Here is a 21,882-nt window from a genome sequence, read left to right on the forward strand (position 1 = left end):
AATATGTATTTTTTTGAAATATATTTAAATTTATAATGTTATATGAAATAACTGTAAACGTATGTTACGTTTTCCCTTTAGATTGCCTTCTTAAGATTTATAAAAATTTCAACCTACAAGAGGTCGTGAAATTTAATATTTCGCAAATGTGTCAATAAACACGATAGCCTGTAAAAAGTATAATTTGAAATATAAAGCGAGCATTATAGTGAATTTAATGATCGAGGAATCCTCTTTGCCAAAAACACGCACCTGTCAAGAAAAATCTTAATATTTTTTTTTAGTAAAAACAATAAATATAATTAAATCGGTTCCTCTAACAACACCAAAAAGACAGCTGTCATTTGCACGCCTTGCAAATTACACTATGACAGTTTTCATTGCAATCGATTGAAAGGTGGTTGTATAATGTTAATGAATTTTGAACAAATATGTTTATAAAATTGTTAAGTGAACAGCGAAATGTCTTTATAGAAATATAATATTCGGCAAAAGAAAGTGTAAATTTGAGTAAATGAACTGAATTTTTAGCTCTTATAATGAATGAAATAGTGCAATTTTTCAATATTCTTGAACCTAGAAACACTCAATTTGGTATTTTTAAGTTTATGACTCGCCTATGGACACCAAAACAAACTTTTATTCTAGATAGGCCATGCACATCGAATGAACTAAAAGAAATAGTCGCTAATTCAGCGTACATTACTTCTTTTATTGAAGCGGTAAGTAAACCTTTATCATAAAGATCTTCCATTATTAATGTGTTCACAGATTAATTTTGTTGTTAAACCATTAAAGCAGGAATAAGACTGTACTCTCTGGAAAACATAACATCATATGATCATGTAACACATCTGTTTAATTTATGAGAATTAAGGAAAATAATGTAATGAATGGACTCAAGCCAAAAAAATAACTTACATCATAACAATTCTAAACAAATTTTGTTGAAAAACTGTATAGACTAGATTTAATTTATTGAATATTTTTGATGTGACAATGATTTTGGTTGAAAAAAAGCGATAGAAAAATGGGAAAGATCAGAACTTTTCCTGCACCTTTTTACTATTAAAATTATTTTTCATCAACCTGATATTATCATGTCTGCCACATAGGAGAGTGCAAGATCTGGGGTTCCAAAATCTAAACTACTAAAGGAGGTAAAGTCCTACCTTGAAGAAATGGGACTGGACAAGAAGATGCATGTAATAAGATGGATGGGAATTGTGTTTCTGAAGATCTCGTTCATGATGAAAATCGGCATCTTTGTTAATGAACCTGCAATTTTACAGGTGATATTTAAATGTATTTAACATTGAGCTTGGAGCATTAATTATAGTTCAAACACTACCAATTAGTAGCCATTGTTTTTGATGTTGTTAATGAAAGTGGTAATTATTATTCCGATTGCTATTACTGATTTGACATATAAACTCTCATTATATCATCTCTATCAAAGTGATTGGTTATATTATAGTTATATAAAGAGATGTATAAATAGCTCATTTGCTGACAAAAAGCATTGAAGAATTTTTACTTATTTATAGTCAAAGTGATCACTGTGAAAAATGTTACATTATTATTTTTTTCTATTGGAATGTGTCAGGCTAATAACTTCTAGCAGTTCAGTCTGCAGGAACAGATAGAAAACAATTATGAATATTAATCATTTGAAATATAAATATAAAATAATAATAAATAATATATAACATGGTAATTAAGTTACAGCAGTAATGTTTTAAATTGATAATAAAGTTTGGATATAAATAGCTTTATCTTAATGTATGATCATTTAAAAAATTATTAAGTTTCTTGTGTGGAACCTTTATAATTGGAATGAGTGATCACAATAAATGATGGAAACTTGTTAGGAATGTTAATAATTGATTATGCAGAGACATAATTTTTTTGTGCAAACTATTGTTTCCCAAAGTGGTCCACGAGGACCAATAGGGGTCTAAAGGAGACACACCCACAAAAATTTATCAGCTTAGATAATAAAGAACTAAATTGTTGGCTTGACTTCACCTGTCAATGTAGGCAGATAATATTTTAAGAAGTTGAGAACTTGTTATTGTGGTGTGTGCTTGTAATCAATGGTTGGAGCTCAGACACAACACAAATTTCCATAGAGATATCTAATCTTCATATTTTTGGTAGAGTTTTGGGAATATGGTAGAAATATTGCTGTAAGTAAATTTTGGATGTGGTCTATGAGAAAAAAGTCTGGGAATCTCGGTGGTGGACAGATGCATCAAATATTTTAAAACCTAAAATATTAAGGTAATGTTATGTAATTTGTTGTCTTGTAGATGAAAGAAGATATGGGAAAAAATCCGATTTTGTTCCTTCCGACACATCGCAGTTACGCCGACTTCTGTGTTCTCACCTATTTATGCTATCACTATGACATTGAACTGCCAGCCGTCGCCGCCGGCATGGGTAAGTATGTACCTAAAAAACGAACTTTCGCATGACTACGTAATACAGAAATAATAAACCCCTTTACAATTTTTTGGTTAAGTGACCGGTAGTCTGAGAGTTGTTTTTCACGTTTCGCGTACCAGATGTTTTTAGATCTTTGAAAACCACTATATATATATATATATATTGTATTTTATTGCCGCTAATTGTGTTGTTAAATAAATAAGTGTTTTTATAATAGATTTTAAGGTGCACTTGTTTTATGGGAGTGCCTAATACTTTGGGTCAAAGTTGGAAATATGTAAAATGTTATGAAAAAATAATAAGAAAACGCGTTTTCAAAATTCTGTTTAAGCCATATTACAATGATTTATTGTTTACTGTAAGTCCCTGCAGAATTTGTACTGTCAGAAGTTATTGGCCTGTTGCATCCTAATAGAAAAAATAAATTAATGTAACATATTTTAGAGTGATCACTATATAGGGCTAAAGCTTAAAGATTTTTCGGACAGTGGCTCAAAACACACAAAGGCGCTGCGGGCTAAATTCCTGTACCATACGAGAATCAACTCGTACACCAGTATACGTACTTTATTCGTGATTTTTGATGTTGGTAATTCTGGGGCGGATATGGACGTTGATTGTAATTAATATAGAAAACGTTTTTCAGATTTCTACTCTATGGCGGTGGTAGGGCAACGGATGCGAGAAACTGGAGCGTTCTATATCCGACGGACAATCGCGGGCGCTCCGCTGTATGCCGCGACTCTGACACAGTACGTCCGTACCTTAGTAGCCAAGCACCATGCTCCCATCGAGTTCTTCATAGAGGGCACTAGAAGCAGGAGTAATAAGAGCTTGCTCCCTAAATATGGTAAGACATTTTAACTTATTTTGTCAAATTATGTTTCACTAACTCAAAAAACATACATTCATGAAATATGTAATTTAAATAAGTTCTTAAATATCTGTATTAAAAAAAAGTTACCATTTTTTTTAAATAGTTCTTTAAATATTCAAAAATATATAATTGGCATTGAAGCATCTTAACCTCAGGTTTAAAAGAAAACTTGTCTCCCGCTGTCTCCTCTTAAGGCATTTGTTTTCTAATTTTGTTCTCGTCGTGAACAGGTCAATATTACATGTTAATTTGCAATGCAATCTGCCAACATATCGTAACGTAAACATTTACCTATTAATCCATCTAAAACGTTTAAAACTTTTCACAATGGTGGCTGTAAGGTTAAACTACCAAATACTAACCGTAAGAAAAAAATCTTGTACTTTTCAAGTAAATGGATGTTTTGGAATGGACCGCAATTACTTTGACTGTAAACATAGGAAAAATTGTAATGTTTCATTATAATTTTGGAAGCTCAATGAAGCATATATAATAGCTGCCATGCACCGGCAACAGAAGCATGCACGAGTAACGAAGCGTATAAAACATCCCGCGTGATCGACCAATGAAGCATATTGAATAGCAAGCATGTACTCGTAACGAAGCATATTGACCAGTAGGAATATAGAGGCAATACTGCAAATTAAACCGCAAGCATGCACTGGCAATGAAGCATATTAAATATTCAGAATGTACAAAGATTTTACAGTTTTGCACTTCAAAGGTTTTGACATATTATTTTCATTTCCATCTAAACGCACATTTAAACATATAGAATTGTAGGTAACGTGAAACATGAGACGCCGCTTTATTCTTCTAAGGTAACCGATCTCTCCTAAGGTAACGGCACCGATGCCACAGGAATTTGCTGGTTATAACCGTAACACATGGTTTCAGCAAGATTTTTAGACTTGTCACACATTCCGTCCAGAAATGGTACAAGTAAATTTTATTTCTAGACGAGGCGACATCCAATGGCCACCCAGATCTACCCCCAGCAGATTTATTTATATGGGAAAAAATCAGTGGGCTCTTCGCGACGAGCATTTAAAAAGTTCCGTACTCGTATAGAAGAGTGCAAATATAAGAATAGAAGTCATTGAGATGATATAATTTAAAAAAGTAAATTCCATCGAATTACCTTTCTTGTGAATAAACACGTTTTAAAATATAAGCGTTATCTTATAAGAATTTTCCAAAAACATTTGGAAAATTCTTATAAAATAGGGAATTTGTTAAGATTCAAGGCTTAGCCCATTGAAAATAAAAAATTGACAGCGTTGCTCTTTCTATATAAAACCCTGAAAAATAAAAACATATAAATTAATTCTTTTTCAAAATAAATCTTGATATATAGTCGAGTCTGTAAATAGACAACGTGAAGACAAAATTAGTCAAGCATTCGGTCCAAGAGGCTAATAATTATTCATTTCAAAGGAAATTTGGATTTTATGCAGGTTTGCCTTCTTTACGATCCAATTTTGCATCCCACCAATACTATATATACATATATATATATACTGTTTTCTTGCTTTTGGCTCACCTGTGACTTTGAGTTTATCAACAACGATTTCCAAAGTTGTCCAGATGGATTCCCTGAGCTCCACGTGCGATTCAACAGGAGTCTACATTCGAGTGACGTTCGATAGTGAAGAACTAAAATGTTGGCCCGCCTTCACTTATCAATAAAGGCAGATAATACTTTAGGAATATGAGCAACAGTTACGTGTAAAAACTTCCATATTTAGTACGTGTGACTTAATTTCTAATATTCACATTTTTTAATCAAATTTACGGAATATGGTGTAAATTGAAGATTTAGGCGGTCCACTGAAAACAGCTAAACAGCTGAATTTTGAAAGTGGTTTATGAGAAACTCTGGGAACCTATCGTCTCGAAATTTCCTTACGTGGCTTCAGAACAGTTCTAGGGGCTACTGTGATTTTTAAAACTATTAAATTGTACGTTCGTTTAAGAATAAGAATGTATTGTTTATAAGCTATAGTTCGAAATATAACCATTCTTTTATGTATAGAAAACCAGTCAGTCATGGTCATTTTGAAAGTAAACAATTACTAATGTATTTATGTAAAATCATCTTATTGTGAAACCACTTGTGATCACTACTTATTGTAATTTGCTCTAAAGATTATTATTTAATTATTTATTTGTTATAAGGCAAGTCTTTAATAGACCACGGACCGGACCAAAGGGCTTCGTAAGACGATCACCCACAACGTGGACAAACGATCTTGTTATTGTCGCCGGCAAACGCTGGAAGCAGGCAGATTGCAACCGGTTTTTATGGAAATGTTTAGGGAAGGCTAAGCAGTGGACGTCTTGCGGCTTAAATAGTGATGATGATTTACACTACTGCTCACCAATTCTTCATGTATGTCAGATATTCTAAAGTGCCTGGTCCTAAATGCCCCCGAAAGGCACCTTAGGTAGATACTCGATACTATTCGACTGAACAGAACTCTGCTGCAGAAATAGGAACCTTTTTACTAAAGAAATCTACTACGAATAAAATCATGTTTTAATTTTTATAATATATAACTGAGACATATCGCTGGTACGATACATCGGCCGTGGGGTTGAAAGGTTCACTAGTGGTGACCAGGAGCCGGTTGACGCGGCGTGGACAGGATTCCGGTTAGTTATACCCACGACAGCACAAGATCAGTCATCACGGCAATCATGCGGAAAGACCTGTGCCATGGAATAGGTGTGTGTCTATGTGGCTTACATGATGATGAAGAGTCGTTATTTATACCAATCATAAAAAGACGTATAAATGTTCATCTTCAACAACTAATTTTCTATTAGATGATTAGAAAATATGGGTACAATATTTGTTTTTTAACAACTACGCGATTTTACATTAGTCACTTTAACTTATATAATCATCAGATGCTATTTATTTGTTGTACGAGACATATTTTTCGTTTCGAAATATAGATTTGTGTCCCCAGTACAGAACATGTTTAATCATTTATTATATTATCTTGTTACGTTATCAAAACTCAACAAATTATAATTATTACAATTAGAAGCAGTCTTATTTTATCGTATACATCTGGCAGTTTATCACTGTGTTTACAGGGTGATTGGTTAAAATTTTACAAGTCAAGATAATTTACTATTGTAAGACGATTCATTATTTTTACACGTGTCTACTTTTAAAGACAGTAGATTAGTTCTAACACAGTTACGATTAATTTGATACGGGCAAAAAAGTAACGAATTAAAATAATACAATTTAAACTATAAATAGGATGATTGCTTATAGATGTAAATGCTTTAAATAAAAGAATGAACATTTAGACATACAACATTTCTAATCAATTCATGTGAGGTAATAATTCATGGATCCAAAAATCTATGATTGCTTAAATAATGAATAACGCAATAATAATACAGTAAGAAAGAGTGTTTGTAAAATTCGTAGTAATACAATTAAAATTAATGATTGTTTCGATCTGTCCTCATAGACTATTTTTTTTTATTGGAATATGAGAGGTAAGTAACAGGTAAGTAACAGCAGTATATTCCGTAGGGACAGATAGTATACAATAATTAATTTTAATACATAGTAATCCTTGCTGAGCGCAACGAGATATCGTCTAAAAAAAAGAATAATTTGAAATTTGTTACTATATTTTCATTACGTTGTTTATTGTTCTGAAACTATTGGATTTTGATAATGTATACTGTACTTAAATTTACTGCAAATGTGCTACACATTCATAAGTTTAAGCTTTTATTTATTAATTTAAGAAACTATACATTTCCGTATTACAGCGTACTTAATGCCGAAGGCATTCTCTGCCAGTTGACCGTTTGGGTGGTGCATAGATAAATTAATAAAGGCAGTTGAAAGTCGTTTACATCAAAAAATACTAGAAATAGAATAAAAGGAAGGAAATCACATGAAAACACATAAATATGCTAATGACTACTACATAATATGTATATTAATACCATAAAATGTATATTTATATTATGTAATACCCAATATTATGTATACATACATATATATACATACACACACATATGAACACATATATTCACTCTGTATATTTTCATAATAAATGGGGCTGCTGTGTAAAGCCAAAATAAAATAGTATTCAAAGCGAAATAAAATGCAAACGGCAGGTATGCTGTCCATGAGCCTAGTGCCATTCTTCGCGGGCGAGGTGTCCGACATCACGATCGTGCCGGTTAACTTCAGCTACGAGCGCATCATGGAGCAAACTCTGTTCGCGTACGAGCACATCGGCGTTCCTAAGCCGAAGGAGTCCACCGGGGTGAGTAAGTTGCCAACTTTGTCGCCCAGATTAACACATGTGTGTTTTTAAGACCGAACGTTCCTGACCGGCCATAAGTAAACTCGTGATGGATTTTTTTACATGACTATTGTTATCTTTGTTAGCGGCCATGCAGTGCAAATATTAATAGAATACAAGTTGTTGCTCTCACTTATAAGAGCCTCCAAATCTTTAGTTGTAAAAAATGGAAAATCTTTCAATGAATTCCACGCAGATGCTTTATCTGATTGTCCGTGTGATTGTGAATCAAATTGTGATAACTGTAAAAATGATACTGTATCAAAATAGAGCGACTCCGATATTACGCCACCAAAATATCAAAAAAGAAATATAGCATCAGATGGTAACGACGATTTGAAAGAAGAGTGGAACGAACATGATGTTACAGTAAACCTTTGAATATTTTAAATATTTCTGGTGCAACTATTGAACTTGCTGACACACCAACTATCAGTAGGATAACGGCTTTATTAGCTAGTGGTGTTTTTTATTCAGTCTGTCACACTATTATAACAAGAGTAAAAACAGTTCTCTAAAACTATAGTCACGTGGCTCGAACCAAGAGAGAAGAAGTAACTTGTTCGTCACGGTCACGTTTGTGGTAGAATTAATCTAGCAAAGTGTACGGATATGTTTTTAGCTTAAAGAAACGCAGGAGTCAAAAATGTTTTTAACGATGACTAAAATTAGTCATAAATCTAATCACATAAACAATCTAATAAAAAGTGTTTTAGTGGAATTTTCATAGATTTAAAACTGTAAATGCATCTTTATTGCCTTATAACGGTTCTAATTGTAACATTGTTATAAATTAATGAAAAATAAATTGTTAAACTAGGTATATACTCTTTCGATTGTTTAAAACTGACACACTCGCGCTGCTTGCTACCTTGAACTTAATCGCCACGTTCGTATAACTTGAGTGCTTCTTTTATTCTCGATTAATCTTTAATAAGTGTTTTTGTCGTTAACATTTTAATGACAATGCTAAAATACCACTGGGTTCCAAAGTACGGGCTCAAAGATGTACTTCTTTGTGCCGCTCCGCATTACACCTTCGCTCAGTACCATTTTCGGGTTCTACGGCTTCGTACACTTGCCCAGCATTGGACCACGGACTGTGGGAAGTACCGCGTTACAGCAGAAACAGACAGGCTACATTTGCTCTATGATTCAGTCGTCCTAAACTTCCGATTAAATAATAAATATGATGACTTGGTCTCACATTTAGACGTCTAACGTCACATCACGTCTACGTGATAAACGTAATTACAAAATCATCAGCTTCCGTAACGCTTCAATGTCTTTTGTTGGAAATGTTCCTTGGTATAGTTTTATTGCATAGTAGCGGATTCTTTTTAAAATGCCAATTAAGATTGTTTTCGGTATATTGCAAGCTTAGATGTTACACTACTATTTGAGTTCATTTGTAATTTCTAATTGTTATGTAAGTACGTAAGACTTTTATTATTTGTCCAGTATAACATTTGTTTAGTATTAGAAGGTTGAAGGTTGTTGTATGAGTAAGCAAATGTAAAATACGTGTCGAGGATTCATACAGTTTGTCGCACGTCAATAATACCGATCGGATATTGATATGTAGGTGTACATAATGAAAACTTTCCGGTTGTACAACTCATTATTCCATCTAAAATAAGTAGTAAAAAGTCGAACTAAGAACATTAAACTCAATTGGAACATTTTTTAATTTTATCTGTAATAATTTAGAAGATTAAATAGTGGAGTTGTCTTTAAAACTAATATGATAAACTGGCTGCAAAATATCGTTCAGTCAGAAGTCGACGAGAAATGAAAGCGTGTTGCGATGTACGTTATTTCTTTATCCTTAATAAAATATTATTTCAACTAGTACAAAATTTCTTACCATTTCTATTTACAAAATACTCGGTACCTCTACTTTATAGAGAGCCTTTATTATGCTTACCTACTACGCTCCGTTACTGTCACAGTTAAAAATATTACAATCGTAAAATGAGATATTGTTATGTTTCTGTCAATTTTGTTCTTATGTTTTTATTGTTGAGAGTATTTTTTGTCCTATTGATGACCAAAAGGAAGGAAGTCTTTTCTTGATTCTTATTTACTGGTAAGCGGATATTTATTAACGTTTGTTTTTTACAGGGACTTCTCAAAGCCCTGCGCAGTCTGAATGACCACTTCGGCAATATATACATCAACTTTGCAACGCCGATATCTTTGAAAGAAACATTGAGGAACGAAAATTTGGTGACGAGCGAATTGTTGAAGCCAGTAAGTCTGCAGCAGCTCACGCTTAAGCAACTCGCGCACACGCAGCACATCGCTCACGAAGTCGTCGCCTTGCAGCAGTACAACACCGTGACAACCATAACTAACCTGCTCTCACTTGTTCTGATGAATAGCATCATGAAAAATGAGCCGCTTTATTATGAGGAAATTCTTCGCGAAGTAGAGTGGATGATACAAGTTCTAAAAGACCTCGGAGCGTCCGTGCACGTGAAAGATGTGAAGAACAACGTTGACAGGATCCTGACGGTGCATCACAAACTTGTGACGTTAGATCGGGAAAGACGATTGCGGCTTATAACAGGCGATCCGATGGAAGTTACGAGTGACGTTAAAAGAAAAATGAAAGGTGAGTTCTTCATACCGTAATATTTATATTATTATATGTTGATAGTAATTTGAAAAGTTTAATGAATGATTTTTACTTCATGGCATAAAAAATGTTAGGTTTTACACTTTTATATTTACAGATGAATTCACGTGCGGCAGCGAAACTATGACAAAACATTAACTTGTATGGCAGCGTCTATGCTATGCGCTATGGCACACTCCATTATTAGCGAGATAAATCGGATAAATAATTAAATCCGCGTCGACACCTTTGGCTAATTTAATTAAATTAAAAATTAAAAAATTAAATTATTTATTTGCTTTGTCGGAGTGAATACATTTTCGCATACTGGTTTAAATAATTTCTAAATTACACAGAATCATATTAAGTAAGAGACGTTTATTATAAAATTATTTACAATATTTTTTTTATAATAATCTTTGCGTGATTAAAAATTTAAGAACAGTTTTTTTTAAGTGTCTCGTTTCTTGTTCTCTCGATATTGATATATTTCTTCCACTCAGATTCTATGTTTCTCCTTTAATAGTAACTCCACCAAAAATTCGTTCTATTCTTAAATCGAAAACAATGAAATCTATTAGATAGTGTAGCATTTATTTGTTCTAGGACACGTTCTAAAGGCGGACACGATGATAGGCGCAGTGGCGGTAATCCAAGTGCAGATCTACGTCAACCCTGTGCTGCATCACTTTGTGCCCCCGGCACTAGCTTACCTTATCGTCAAAAGAGGACCGACTGATATAGGTAGATCATTATCCTCAATAGGTCAGCTGATGTGAGCTCACTGCAAAGAAAAAGCCTCCAAAGATTGTCACGGGGATCGGACTTGCGCTGCACGCATGTGTTGTCAATCCAACTAGGTTAAAACTAAGAAAAAATGTTTTCAAAATTCTGATTAGTACATATTAAAACGTATTAATGTTTACTATCTGACCCTGCAAATTTTGTACTGCCAAAAATTATTGGTTTGGCGCATTTAATATTTTTTTCTTTAAATCTTTTTCGAATTCAATTTGCAACAGAAAAATTTACCTAATGTAACATATTTTCAAAGTGATAATTTTATACATAGTTGTCGAAAATTGGTGTAAATTCCTGACAAAGGAACATATACATTTTCACTTTTAAAGCTTTTACAACGATACATAATCACGCTGTTTTTTGACGAATTCTGCTTTAATTTCAAGTAATTGATTAAAATAGAATACCGATATTTACAGTCAGCTGGACTGATTAAATGTTGCAACGTTATCAAGTAATAACTGGCACATACGAACATTGGCCTTGAGGATGTCGTCGGAAGACACTGGTTGCAGTCTGCTTCCCATCGATCCTACTAGAAAGCTACGGCCCAGCGCACTGCCCAGCTCTGGAAAATGATAAATATAAAAAAAATACAAAAATGAATTTTGAAACAAAATTTTAAAAGTGATGTAGTAATTATTTTCCCAAACACAAATATGTTAAGTAATTACATTAATTATCAAAATCTAATCTAAGATTAATAGACTACTTTGTCAAATGACTATTAATTTCATAAATACCTTTTTATTTTCAGATAAATTGGCCTCTGATTACCATCAATTAAGAAAATTATTGAAGCGCGAATTCTACCATATTGACAGAACTGAAAAAGATGTAAGTTGTTGCAATTGCGAAGAGTTTTACAATTAATTTTATCTAGTAGGAAACGGCCCGGCTCAGTACTACGTTCATCTACTTCTAGGGTTTTCGCTACAACAGGAATTGTAATATATTGCTACCGAAAGTAGACAGCGAGCGAGATAGAGGAGTATCAGTTGCTTCCTTCTGTCACTCCGGTTCGCGTCGGCGGTATTCGTGGTCTCTTTTTTATCTCCCTTTACCTCGTCGCAGCTTTTAGACCGCGCATTTGTGAGAACAAAAAAGCTATAAATTATTTTATTGAAAAATATTACATTTCGACCATTGTGAATTGTTATGCAAATTTGATGTAAAATGTTCCTTGTTAGAAAAAATCTTCTACGTAAATATAAATGAAATGCACTGTTAGGAAAAACTCCTGAATAGTTTATCTGAATTAGATTTTTTAGTAAAAAAAAAAAACGACAGAATCTTTAATAGTCAATACAACTCTTTTATCATACAAACCACAGAGTAAGCTAAAAAAAAACCTTTTCAAAGCTGTCAAAAATTTGACGTCAAATAAAATAAAAACGAGTGTTAGGTTGTAATCAAACAATATATCGTGAACCATGAAACATTACAATAAAAATATGATAACACTTACTAAAGTTTTATGGTTTAGTAACTTTTAGTGTGCAAAATAGAAAACTTATTTTTGTAAGTAATTGTTGTTTATTTAGACATTGCATGACGCGTTATGTTGTTAAACTTAACGGATGTGGAAGTCGGTTAAACCTGTCGAATATCTATGGACATATCTGTCCGAACTCCCCAGGTGCGTACGAGTCGGATCTGCCCGAAAGAAAGTAGGCTACATTATATCGAATCACCTTAAAACTTACTTGCTCTAGATGTAATACAGACGACAGGATCATATACAATAATATTTCATAACCTTAAAATAAATCGTTCCTGGCAGAGGCACACAGGCAGACACAGGCGCCATGTTGCGGCATACGTAGGGTTAAGGGATAGATTGGGGTGTCGGTAGGGGTGTAAAGAATCCCAGCCCTGAACCTGCATTTAATTATCCGACTTACTTCCGCCTACCGCGAGCATTCACTAAATTTTAACTGCATCACAGTTTTATGTATATTGTAAAGGGCTTCATAATACACACGCAATTCTGTGTACATCGTTTGTGAAACATTATTTCGTTAAAAGCCAAGGTTAGTGAGCATTATAACATTAAAGCATACATAAAGTGCATACTCTGAAAAATGTGACTCGTTTTTTTTTTTCGCCTGTCACATTTGACAGCACGAATTGTGACAGGACTGCTAGTTATTTAATAAATATCTTATATTATTGATTATGGAAAACTTACAGGTGTATATTAATATGTAAATGATACCTGCGAAAGCTAATTGAATTTTCACTTAAAGAAAACAGTACACTTTAGTGTTAAGACAATATAAATGTGTTATATAAATTATATAACATATAATATTTATAATAACAGATAAAAGTCACAATAATAAATACACGTTTGTCAAAATTTTGGATCATAATATATACACTGCTCAACTCAAAAGAAAAATCACTCGTAAAAAGGCATACGTCTACCCTCAAGGTAGACAGTCGACTTAATATCGTAGAAATACACTGGTCCAAGCGAAAAAAAAGTGTAGAATGTAGAGTTTTGACTTACACAAGTATATTTTGTTACCAGACATTCAACAAAGCCTTAGAGTACTGCCTGCGATGTAATGTCCTTGTTAACAATGGAGGCATGATCACCGTCGGCGATGCGAAAAAATTACATTTTGTGTTGGACTGGGTTACACTGCCGGCACTCACCACCACACTGTTGTGTCAGGAAGTTATGATCGAGGTAAGGTTTTATATCTAATTTTATAGCACTAAGTAGGATTTAGAAGTACATGTCTTAAGTTCGTTAACCACATAGGTATGGCAGGAACAATAAAATTTATATTCTTAGCAATGTATTTTTTGTAATATTTTTATATTCTGTAATACGTATGGAAATGTATTTTTAAAGTGGATACATTCTGCAAATCACTATATATAGTTAAAAGTATATTTAATCCCTTCCGAGTAGTTATTTGTATAGAACAATAAATAATAAGAATGCAACTTGATTTCCAGCAACACTTACCAAAACCTATTGTATGATCTATAACAATTATTATACGTAATTTTTCTGGATAATGTAAACTAATTTTGTTATTCTTTGGATCTAGGTTACTATGCAGCGTATACTAATAAATATAATTTAAAGTGTAATTTTCCTATTGTAATATGTTAATGGTAATATAAAATTTCAGCTTATGTCAGAAAAAATTAACGAAAAAGTTTTTTATATTTTATAGAAAAAGAGATGCAAGAATAAAGAGCTACTCAAGCTTGTTCAAAAGCGAGCCGAGGAAAGAGCGCGCCATCCTTACTGCCTTAGCCTGGAAGCGACTGCCAATTGCTTGCAAGGTTTGGTGCTAGTCGGCGCGCTTCTGTGCCATAAAACGTGAGATACTTTTGTACCAAAATACACACACATGCCCACATACACTCACACGCACGCGGGTAAACTAACATGCACGCGCACCGATGCACACAAATGCAATTTTTATTTTAAAAAAATGCTTTCTTTTTTTATTATGCTATGCCTGTTATATGTTAATTTTAATAGACATATTAGATCATTTTTGTAGGCGCTAAAATTAAAATCAGTTATGTTTGCTGTTCCGTGTATAATAATGCAACACATTTTGTTATTTATGTAAGAAAAGGCGTTTTAACACTAAAAAACACGCACACAGCGCCACAAATAGACTGAATCTTTCTTGAGGATATTTTGAAACATTCAAAAGTTGGGTTCAAAAGCAAGTATACCTTCACCTGGTCACTGTCCACTTGACTTTCTAAATACAAATGATTACGGGACGTGGCTAAGCGGACAATGACGTCTCGCTGCATTTTTCACGCGAAGGGTAGTCTTGTATGTTGACTGAGAGTCGCCATCTTGTTATATATTGTAATAGCTGTCCCCGCCTTCTTCGCGAACTTAATAACGCTTTCGCAAACTCTTTTGTAAGCAGAATTTTGCAAAATTCATTCTTAGCTACCCTTCTTCCTCTACTCGTCGAAAGGAATATTCATATCAAATTCAATCAAGTTTCCCTAGGCTTATTGTTGTAGAAATATCACGAGTCAGTACATAGATGAAAATTTCTTGGATGTTGCTGTTTCAACTACACTTATAAATAGCTTGTGTACGAAACAAATATTTATTTATATTTATATACGGCTACTTAATTATTTTTATTTACTTTATGATCGCCTTTCCGTTGATGAAACTCTGTCTCTATTTATTTGTTTCTGAGTTTTCTGTTGTTCAAAATCAAGCTCAACAGGAATCAATGCAAGAACATACCAAATCACAATATATATATAAATCAGGAACAATCAATATAACAACAAAACGACTGTAACTGACCGTACTGTAGTTTATACTGTTTGTTTCACATACAAGCATTCTTACCTGGTTATGGCTAGCCAATGAAATAAGTTTTACATTTCTTGATATTAACCTTTTGTATACTTGGTTCACTAGAATAAAACTGTGTTTTTCTTATTTTCTTACAAAGAAAAGTAAAACCAAGATTATTTTACAAAATCACATTTAAATATTTTTAAGCACACAAAAGGTTATTAACTCTGTGAATATTGTATAATGCAACCGTAATATTATTATTAATAATTAATACTTATCAGGCGAAATTTATTACAAAAACTTTTTTATTATGTATTGCAGCGATAAAGACGTCCTGTACGAGCTGGTGCCGGAAGTTATGGAAAAGTGTCGACGTCTAGTCAGCTCGGTACTTCCAGTGATGCAAGTGTGTTGTGGCAGCGACAACCTTGTCTTTATACGGCACGCGCCCGTTGCTTGCCGACTCTAGCCAATTTTAACTCTTATCAAGCATGTACTATATTGCCATATATATACTCTTCTCCGTGATATCTGTATATGTATGTAATCTAGCACAACCTATTGGTAGAATTTTACTGTAACATCAGATTCGCTTTAAGAAACCAGTAAATCATCATTGACAGACGCCCAGAGAAATCATCATGTCAACCAATAGACGCCCTCTGCAATGTAAAACCGTCACGATGACCGATATGTTGCCATCCGCATCTAGCGAAATATAATCAATTCATTCATAGATTTAATCATAAATTGTCTCAAGTGATTAGACCGCCGATTTTGTTTTTAAGCAGTTAACTGTGGAATTTAGTTTACAAAGATCACCACATTATTACGGATTACATTTTTATTCGTCAAGGAAACTAACAATTCGTTTCTCAATACCTTATTATTACTTAAAGCTTGAAAATTGCAAAAAATACATAAACAAAAAAGCAATAATAATAAAATAAGAAAATAGGTTGCAAAATTTCAAGCTATCAGTGTGATATGTTTCAAAGCACGGTACTACGCAAAGTTCGACTTCACACATCGTACACCAAAACCTTGTTTCCGTTTGCTGAATAAACGGCACATATTCGGAGAGGATTTGGTTTTGACGAAGTAGGTCAGTTTTGATACGCGTGCCCCCTCCATACAAAATACATAGCGGTCGCATTAATAATAAGGAGAATATAGCACTAAATAATATTGTTATTACATTTTATTCAGATTTACAGTTTTTATAGTGAATGGTAATTTTTATTTCACACGAGTATACACGACGAACGCACTTAACTGGTTAATAGATTACAATAACTTTATCTTTTCTGAAAAGTCGCTGGATGGATTACGCAAGACGGGTCGTCGTGGCAATTTTTGACGGAAGATCTGTACTTTGTAATGAGTGTCTGTTGAGATGATGATGACAAAGACAGCGACTATCCCACCGACGAAGTCCGAATTAAAATCGGCTTTCGAAATTGAATTGCGCAACAATAATTGAGGAGTGGCTGAACAAAACACGAAAATTCCATGAAGGCGTAAAACCGGCAACTAATTTGTCTTTGTGCGATTGAAATGAGGATTCTAACGAATAGATTACTTTAAACGCTTATGTTTTTTATTTCAAATTGTGTAATGATGATTTACTGCAACGCGAGTGCACTTATTATTGGTTGCATTATTCTGGCTGATAAATAGATCTCTCTAGTCAAACTTTTTACTTGGCCAGTGGCTCGATTAATGTTTATATGTTTTAACCAGTGAGTATAAAGCTTTTTATTAAACTGGCATATCATTCCCCCCATAAATCACACTATTTAGTCATCTTCACCTTATTCTCCAGGTTAGGTATGTCGCAGCTAACATTTTCTTCCTTAGTTCTATAAATTCACTGCTAGAAACTTTTTACTTAAAGTTAATAAGTGATTAAGTTATGTTTATAACTCTAATATTTATGCATAACGATTGTTATCGTCATCTACTGCTGTATAAAGAACTGCTTAGGATCTGCCAGCCTCTTGCAACTTAAACCAGGTCGTCTGTTTATTTTGTGAATGGACGTCTTACGCTGACCAGCCTACTGGTCATTTTTTCTGTGCTTTTTACCCTGCCCACATCCACTTCTGATTATGTAATGTAATATAGACAAAATGAGACTTGTAGTCCGCAAAAGCCATTATAAATCATAAGTTCCCAACACCGTATAAAATACGTTTTAAATGTCAAAATATTTTTTAAAAATTTCTGCATCAAGGATTTATATCGCCAACGTTGGCAACCTATGATCTATGCAAATGTTTAACGTAGAAAATATACTTTGTGTTTAAAAGAAAATTCATTGGACATTAATCATTGATTCATTTGACATTAATCATTCATTCATTTGACATTAATCATTCATTTGACATTAATCATTCATTCATTTGACATTAATCATTCATTCATTTGACATTAATCATTCATTAATTTGACATTAATCATTCATTCATTTGACATTAATCATTCATTCATTTGACATTAATCATTCATTCATTTGACAATAGATAATGTATTTTGTACGTCAGCTTATCGCGAACAGTATTAAGTTTTCCAAATGACATGGTTAATTCCAAAATATGCTTTATTAAAATATAATTGAAGAATTAAGCGATTTTTTATTGTTTTGTTCTGTATAGTATTAGGATATTTGCTCACCGATAACTGGGATCGGTAATGTTTGTTGTGTATGCAGTTATATTTTGTTACTTTTAGACTTGCCAAATACACGATAATTGTACTGTGATATTGGTGTGGTCATTTCAGTTGTATTATGTTATGTATAAACCTAGTACTAGCATGTTACCAAGTTTTATACTAAAATCAATTATTAATAAATTATAAACAGTTTATTGTGTTATTTTCTCATTAAACCCATCGCTAATATTCTTTCTAAATTAGTCCTATCATCATAATTTATGCCAGAGTGCCGCTCACGTTTAAATTACTTGTCGCATAAATTCACTTCTTAGAACTTTGGACTTTAACAGTTTTTTTCTGACCTTAGCCACAGTGAATTAAGGCTGGAGTGCTTATAATTTTGTCTATACATAACCATTAACAGTTTAGCCGAAGGACGTCCATTACTGCCCGTTGCCTTCCTTCATAAATTACCAATAAGACCAATAGGAAACAGCCTGCATCTAGATGCAGGGTGTCTTCTATGCATTGTTGGTTAAACCAAAAGTTTCGAGCTACCACCCGATGTAATTTGGTCAATTTAATGTACAAACGCGCCTGTTCAGCTACGCATGCTGATCTAAAATATCTACTAGATTCAGGCCTTACTTTGACGGTGTTTGGCACTAATCGGTTTAACATTACTCCTGAGGATGCCCCGTGGAGGGATGAAACGCGTGGAGTGAATTAACGGTGGTGGTTGTATAAATCGCATTGTTTGCCGCACGCGCATTTATCAGCGGGCTGGCGGACGGTGCATTTCATTGCACGCTGCTGCATAGCGAAAGTAGCTATATATTAGTCTGTAATTATCTGTAAGCTGCAGTGTTCTTAAATTGCTTGAGCGCAGTCTCCATGGAGTAACGTTGCATAAGGGGAACTCGACTTGGGCTGTTACTCGGAAAGCTTTTAGCAATCTAGTGCCCAACAGAGCCCGCGACTTGCTCGTTGCTATTCCTTGATTAACACTACCAGTTCGGAAAGCGTTTGCCGTTGAAGAAACTCCAGCAAAACTTCTATCTGTAAGATTCAAGGTTTGTATTATTAAAAACAAAGAGGAATTAAAACATTTATTTACAAACAAAATCCATTTCTATTTGCTAGGACAAAATAATGTAAGAAAAAAAAAATAATTTTCTAAATTGAAAACTAATTACCATTATTAAAATAATAAAAAGAAATCACATCACACCTTAATCTATAATAATAACCTATATTTTAATTCTAAATACATATTTTTAAAATAGCAGTTCATACATCATGTTGTCTCATTACATATCAAGCGGAAATTTTAAACTTTTAATGGCCTAGTACAATAAAATGTTTACATTATTTACATTTATAACATTAAATATTTGATTATTTTTAAAATAAACAGTTACAATAATGTACAGCCAACAGTCTCTTGAACAGTTGGTAATAAAAAATATCAGACCAGATTTTAAGACGCTCAAATACCCATTATGGTAGTGTGCGACAAGTTTAGGCAGAGCGTTACAAATAAATTCCTCTATTCATAATTTCCACACGGAAATAGAAACTAATTGTTACGATTAATTTTAATTTAGATTTTTTTATATGAACCAAAAGTCAGTCTTTTTGTGAATGACAAAGAAAACCCGCTGCATTCCAAACAATTTGGATAAGAAAAGCCCAATAAAATGCATTGAAATTCTTATTTTTATCAATGTCAAAATTATATTCTCGCATTCTACGTTTAAAAGTTTAAAATATGTATCAACTTATCTTTTTAAAATAATAATAAACTTAAATTATGAGGGAAAATCAGAAGTGATTTATATCAATTAAAAAACTATAAATTAAGTTACAAATCCACAGTGAATAATCCTAAGAAAACCACGCAATAAAACAAAATGTGCGAAATATTATCATACAACTATATTGCATTATCACAATACTAAAATCACATAAGCTTATAGTATGCCAAAAAATAAATTTGATTTTAAAATTTTAATTTAAATTTTAACATAAAAACATAAGAGTGTATCCTTTTTAGTTGATTAATTCTTTAGTAATAAAATTTTGTTGGCACCATTATAGTATTAAATATATATCATAGTTTTGATAAAAGATTTTAAAAAAATTGTCTTTGCGATGACCTAAATATTAAATGCAACATTCGGAGTTACATCGAAGGTGTTACTCCTTCGGGATTAAATATTAATCTTTTTATTGCAACACCATCTGTCCTATGAAATTAAAAAATGAAATGAGTATAAATTATTTCAATACACGTTATTTTAAACTAAATTAATTTATAACATATATAACTAGGTACAGGAATTTTGGATCTATGATGACAATGTTTTTAGTTAAAATAAAAAAGTATTGCGCACATCTGTAATTAAGATGCGCCCAAATTTTAGTAATATTTTTCGTATACGTTTATGTTCTCATTTTTATTCTTTAAAAATAAAATATAAAAGTTAAATTGTTAGAAGCATATGTTTGGTCGCAGAATATTTTCGTTTTCTTAATACATCTATTAGCAACACCTTGAACCGAACTTCATAATTTCGTATCAAAATAACTTCAAATAATCATCCGATTTTTGGTTATAACGCAGTATACAATTATTGCTAAAAGGAACCATTAATCAAATATTTAGTTTAATTATTAATGTCCAACCAAAATTTAGTACTATTTTTATTATTTAATTATTATTAAAAAGTAGAAAATTTTAAGAAACGTACGAACATTATTTTAAGAAACCATTTTCATTTGCTATACTTCAAACTAGTTAGGAATTATCGCGGATAAAATATAAAGAACACGAAAATCCAGGGAATATTATACAATAGTATTCAGGCAAGAATACCTCGAAAATTAGCATATGGACGCATATAACTCAATCATCCAGATATAATAAAAATTGCACAGTAACTTGAATATTATCAAAAGAAAGAGGTACAGGAATAAAAAAATAGAGGTAAGATGTCTATTAAAGCCTGGTTTTACATGAACAAAACTACTGAAAAGCAACTCATTATACATTTATTACTAACCAGTTTATAATGAATTTTGTAAGTATGAAAAACTCGTAAAATAAAAAGCTTGAAAATATGAAAATGAACACAGAATTAAAGATAACAAAATTGGATGCTAATTGAAATGTTCTTAATTTATCACAATGAACTTATTGATTTCAATCAAACTCGATAAGTTGAAATTTATTCATTGTTTTAGATCTTTAAATGGCCATTGAATAATTTTAAAAACTTAGATGAGACAATTAAATTTTGATGAACATTTTCATGTTACTGTCATAAATTTAATATAATAAATAATTAAAATTACAAAAACTGAATTGAAATGTTGACAAATAATTATTAATTCAAATGTAATTCATTAAAAATTAGTAAATAAAACATGTAGTTTGAATCTCTTATTATAGAGGCATATTCATGTGCATAAGAAAAAATGAAGGTCTTTCACTAAATGTCATCATTAACAAACTATTTTCAAAGCAAATTGGCGCCTATTTTGAAAGTGTAATTTTAATGTTGTGTAGTAATTATTTTGTCAAATTATCATTGTGGTAAATAATTAAAGATTGTACCGTATTGTGATTATTTATATCAAAGCATATTTTATTACTGTTCACCTTAATACCTTGAAATAAGTACCTAAACAGTTTTAGATTATATTTTCTATTGGGGTTAGCCACTATCTGTCCTATCGTCAGTTTCTGGCTTGATGTTCAGTTTACCGGAAAACGTACAAGTCCCAGAAGTGACTTCCTAAATTTACCGAA

General features: G+C 32.5%; 1 protein-coding gene across 2 annotated transcripts; it reads left to right on the forward strand.

Moving 5' to 3' along the window:
* The first annotated feature begins 491 nt into the window (after nt 1–491).
* On the forward strand, nt 492–17,694 carry Gnpat (dihydroxyacetone phosphate acyltransferase). 2 transcript variants are annotated; one of them, XM_068762876.1, is made up of 11 exons: nt 492–722; nt 1,116–1,292; nt 2,313–2,442; nt 3,095–3,298; nt 7,484–7,635; nt 9,799–10,291; nt 10,901–11,038; nt 11,853–11,932; nt 13,632–13,793; nt 14,293–14,441; nt 15,732–17,694. In XM_068762876.1, exons 1-11 carry the CDS (start codon nt 540–542, stop codon nt 15,877–15,879), a joined length of 2,016 nt encoding a protein of 671 aa, XP_068618977.1. In that variant the 5' UTR covers nt 492–539; the 3' UTR covers nt 15,880–17,694. The 2 variants fall into 2 exon arrangements, with proteins under 2 accessions (XP_068618977.1, XP_068618978.1); XM_068762877.1 differs by lacking the exon at nt 1,116–1,292.
* The last annotated feature ends 4,188 nt before the right edge of the window (nt 17,695–21,882 follow it).

This window comes from Battus philenor, unplaced genomic scaffold (genome assembly GCF_028537555.1).
Source record: "Battus philenor isolate CCGP_79_NKW_IND1 unplaced genomic scaffold, ilBatPhil1.0.hap1 SCAF_17, whole genome shotgun sequence".
In the NCBI taxonomy this organism is placed as follows: domain Eukaryota; kingdom Metazoa; phylum Arthropoda; class Insecta; order Lepidoptera; family Papilionidae; genus Battus; species Battus philenor.

What these genes read in the sequence shown, in the direction of transcription:
- Gnpat (XM_068762876.1), top strand. Translation starts at nt 540, where the DNA reads ATGAATGAAATAGTGCAATTTTTCAATATTCTTGAACCTAGAAACACT. An exon ending in AGCCGTCGCCGCCGGCATGG is followed by an intron (nt 2,443 to 3,094) that starts GTAAGTATGTAC and finishes AACGTTTTTCAG; the next exon opens with ATTTCTACTCTATGGCGGTG. An exon ending in GAGCTTGCTCCCTAAATATG is followed by an intron (nt 3,299 to 7,483) that starts GTAAGACATTTT and finishes TGCAAACGGCAG; the next exon opens with GTATGCTGTCCATGAGCCTA.